The following is a 2,500-nucleotide window of genomic DNA, read 5'->3' as shown; positions in this document are numbered from 1 at the left end:
CATCAGTGCCCGTTTTTAAGTCTTTATTAAAAACCTATTTTTATTTCCTGGCTTTTAACTCTGTGGGTAACTGACATCTTATTGCCATGTGCATATTTGTATTGTACAGCACTTTGGTCTGCCAGGTGTGTTTTTAAAGTGCTATATAAATAAATGATGATGATGATGTCAGATTGTGTAACGCCGAGGCACAGGTGGGCTGTTACTTTCACTTCTTGAGTAGCGACAGCGTTGTTGAGTGTTTAGTCAGATAAGACACTCAAAAACTAACAGATATTAATATTATAGCGTTACACTGGTCATTTACTCAGGCTGATCTAGGAAGTTAAATCTGTTCTCTTTGCATGTTTTTAATACTTCAGACACGCTCACATGCCTGAAAGGTCTCAGCTCCAGTCTTTAGCCAATCACAGCTGGGAGGCAGCGAGGAGAGCCAATGACATGCTGCAGGAGATGAAGCGTCTGAAGACTGAGATGAAGATGCTGCTGACGGTCAGTGTACGATTCAGCTCAGCTCGAGTTAACGAGAGTCTGTAACACTGAAGCCTGACACACGCTCTGTCCCCCAGCAGCCAGAAGACCCTCTGAAAACCAGCAGACCTGCACCGAAGCACCAGCAATCCCAGCAAACCCAGTCCCAGCAAACCCAGTCCCAACAAACCCAGTCCCAGTCCCAGCAAACCCAGTCCCAGCAAACCACCTCAAAGGAAAATCGCTCGAGGTCCCAATCTTCCCACCTCCAACAAAACGTATCCCATGAAAACAGTTTACAGTCCCAGCAAAACCAGTCCAGACTACCCCAGCCCAATAAAACCACTGATGAAGAACATAACCTGTGGTCCCAGCAGTCCCAGTCTGTGCTGGTCCAGAGGAGGTCCGCGGTCCCGTCCCTGCTGGAGGAGGCGGGTCAGGTTCTCCGTCAGGTTCGAAAGCAGAAGAAAGTTCTGGAGGAGAACGTGGAGGCTCTGCTCAGAGCGCGGACCGGAGAGGTGCTGCACTGCCAGCTGGAGGCGCTAGCTGCTAACAGGTAGCTAATGGTAGTGTTGACTTCAGGTGTGCTAACACAGGACAGGTGTAAACACTTAGGATGGTTTCTCTGACCGGCAGAGACCACAGCGAGGAGGTGCGCGTCAAGAAGACAGTGGACGCCTGGATCAGCAGGTTAAGCAGAGACATCCAGGTGAGCAGCAGGCCGGGAACACCTTCATCTTTCTCTTTGTCTGCTTCTTCTTCTTCTAAACTTCACTTCTAGAACTCCGATGTGGCGCCATCTGTTCTCTCGCTGGCACGACAGCACAAACGCTTCTTCTTCTTTGAACTTCTCTTCTCCTCCCCCGGTGCTCAGAGAAAGAGCAGAAGAAGTAAAACGGCGACTGACCCTTCTCTGCCTTGCCATCAGGCTGAGATGTCCTCAAGGAACATCAGCAACCATCACTCAGCTGTGGACGCTGATAGCTCCGCCCACTCAGGGAAGGAGAGGCCAGTGGGCGCGCTCAGAGGGACAGGAAGTGTGAGGACAGCGAGGAGAGGAAGCAGAGGGCAGAGAGCCGGAATCAGAGCGGTGAGGCTGGATTCTTCTGGAAGCCATTGATTCGTTTCTCATCAATAACAAACAAGCGATCACTGATTGGTTATGTGTTTATGCACCCGCAGGGGGTGGAGCCTAACCGAGGCACAGGTGGAGCAGCTGAGCGTCATCAGTTGGAAGTGGACGGAGAATCGTACCTGACCCGGCTGTATGGCCGGGCGCCGTATGAAGGTCTGAGACGGACCCTGAAGAAGAGTCCGTACCTTCGCCTCAGCTCACCTGCCTCACCACTCGGAAGGAAGCCCCGCCCCCGACTAGTGGAGAGCGTCCGAGGTCAGAAAGTCGACATCAGTAAGTGTGATGGTAAAGGTTGACCTGTGGGCGTCGTCAAACGTTCTGCTCTGTGTCTCAGGTGTGAAGCTGAAGTCCTCCAAGACTCAGACCAGCCTGGCCCCGCCCCTCACTCAGGCCCAACCAATCATTTCAGCCCCTCCCTTTGCTTCCTCCTCACCTGGACGATCTCACATTTTCAGCTCATCACACCTGACCTCAGGTCGCTTTGATGACCTCAGCATGACCCCTGCAAACAGCTGCCCTGTCGCCATAGCGATCCCACTGGGTCAGTAACATAGTAACCTGTTTTTGTAAAGGTTAAAATAAACATAAACAACAGTTCCAGGTCAAAGGTCAAGTATAACACACACAACCCTCCCCATGCAGGTCCACCCCGGATGGACTCCAGGTGTGAGCATCCTCAGGAAGTGACATCAGCGCTCGCTGCCCCTCCAACAGCCTCTGTGGGCGATGAAGCACCTGACCAGGTGAGCAGCTTTGAGCCTCTAAGGACTTCAGTCAGTCAAGGGTGGAGGCGTGAGCTCTGACAGGTGTGTGTGTGTCCACAGCAGCTCCTGGAGGCAGAACAAGCTCCTCCCCCTCCCCGTCCTCCATCACACACGATTGACATCATCGAAG

At 52.3% G+C, this 2,500-nt stretch overlaps 1 protein-coding gene across 9 annotated transcripts in view; it reads left to right on the top strand.

The window, feature by feature from the left end:
- Positions 1 to 2,500, top strand: part of kiaa0586 (KIAA0586 ortholog) — a 29,564-nt gene that overhangs the window by 19,418 nt on the left and 7,646 nt on the right. For 5 of the 9 annotated variants that reach the window (XR_015716954.1, XR_015716955.1, XM_035911966.2 and 2 more), the window contains exons 8-15: positions 363 to 492; positions 570 to 1,027; positions 1,108 to 1,180; positions 1,346 to 1,561; positions 1,654 to 1,861; positions 1,941 to 2,147; positions 2,249 to 2,349; positions 2,431 to 2,500. The exon at positions 2,431 to 2,500 is cut by the window's right edge and continues 68 nt beyond it. Coding sequence is in view for 7 of the 9 variants with exons in the window: in XM_035911966.2 (XP_035767859.2) it covers positions 363 to 492; positions 570 to 1,027; positions 1,108 to 1,180; positions 1,346 to 1,561; positions 1,654 to 1,861; positions 1,941 to 2,147; positions 2,249 to 2,349; positions 2,431 to 2,500 (1,463 nt within the window). In the remaining 2 variants the exon portion in view is untranslated. Of the gene's footprint in view, positions 1 to 362; positions 493 to 569; positions 1,028 to 1,107; positions 1,181 to 1,252; positions 1,562 to 1,653; positions 1,862 to 1,940; positions 2,148 to 2,248; positions 2,350 to 2,430 lie in introns of all 9 variants that reach the window. The other 4 variants (XM_035911965.2, XM_006800595.3, XM_035911967.2 and 1 more) reach the window with 4 other exon arrangements.

The sequence above is a fragment of the Neolamprologus brichardi genome, chromosome 19 (genome assembly GCF_056152115.1).
Source record: "Neolamprologus brichardi isolate AB-2024 chromosome 19, ASM5615211v1, whole genome shotgun sequence".
Lineage (NCBI taxonomy): Eukaryota > Metazoa > Chordata > Actinopteri > Cichliformes > Cichlidae > Neolamprologus > Neolamprologus brichardi.
The sequence above is the reverse complement of the archived record's forward strand: the minus strand, read 5'-3'. Positions and strand labels throughout refer to the sequence as shown.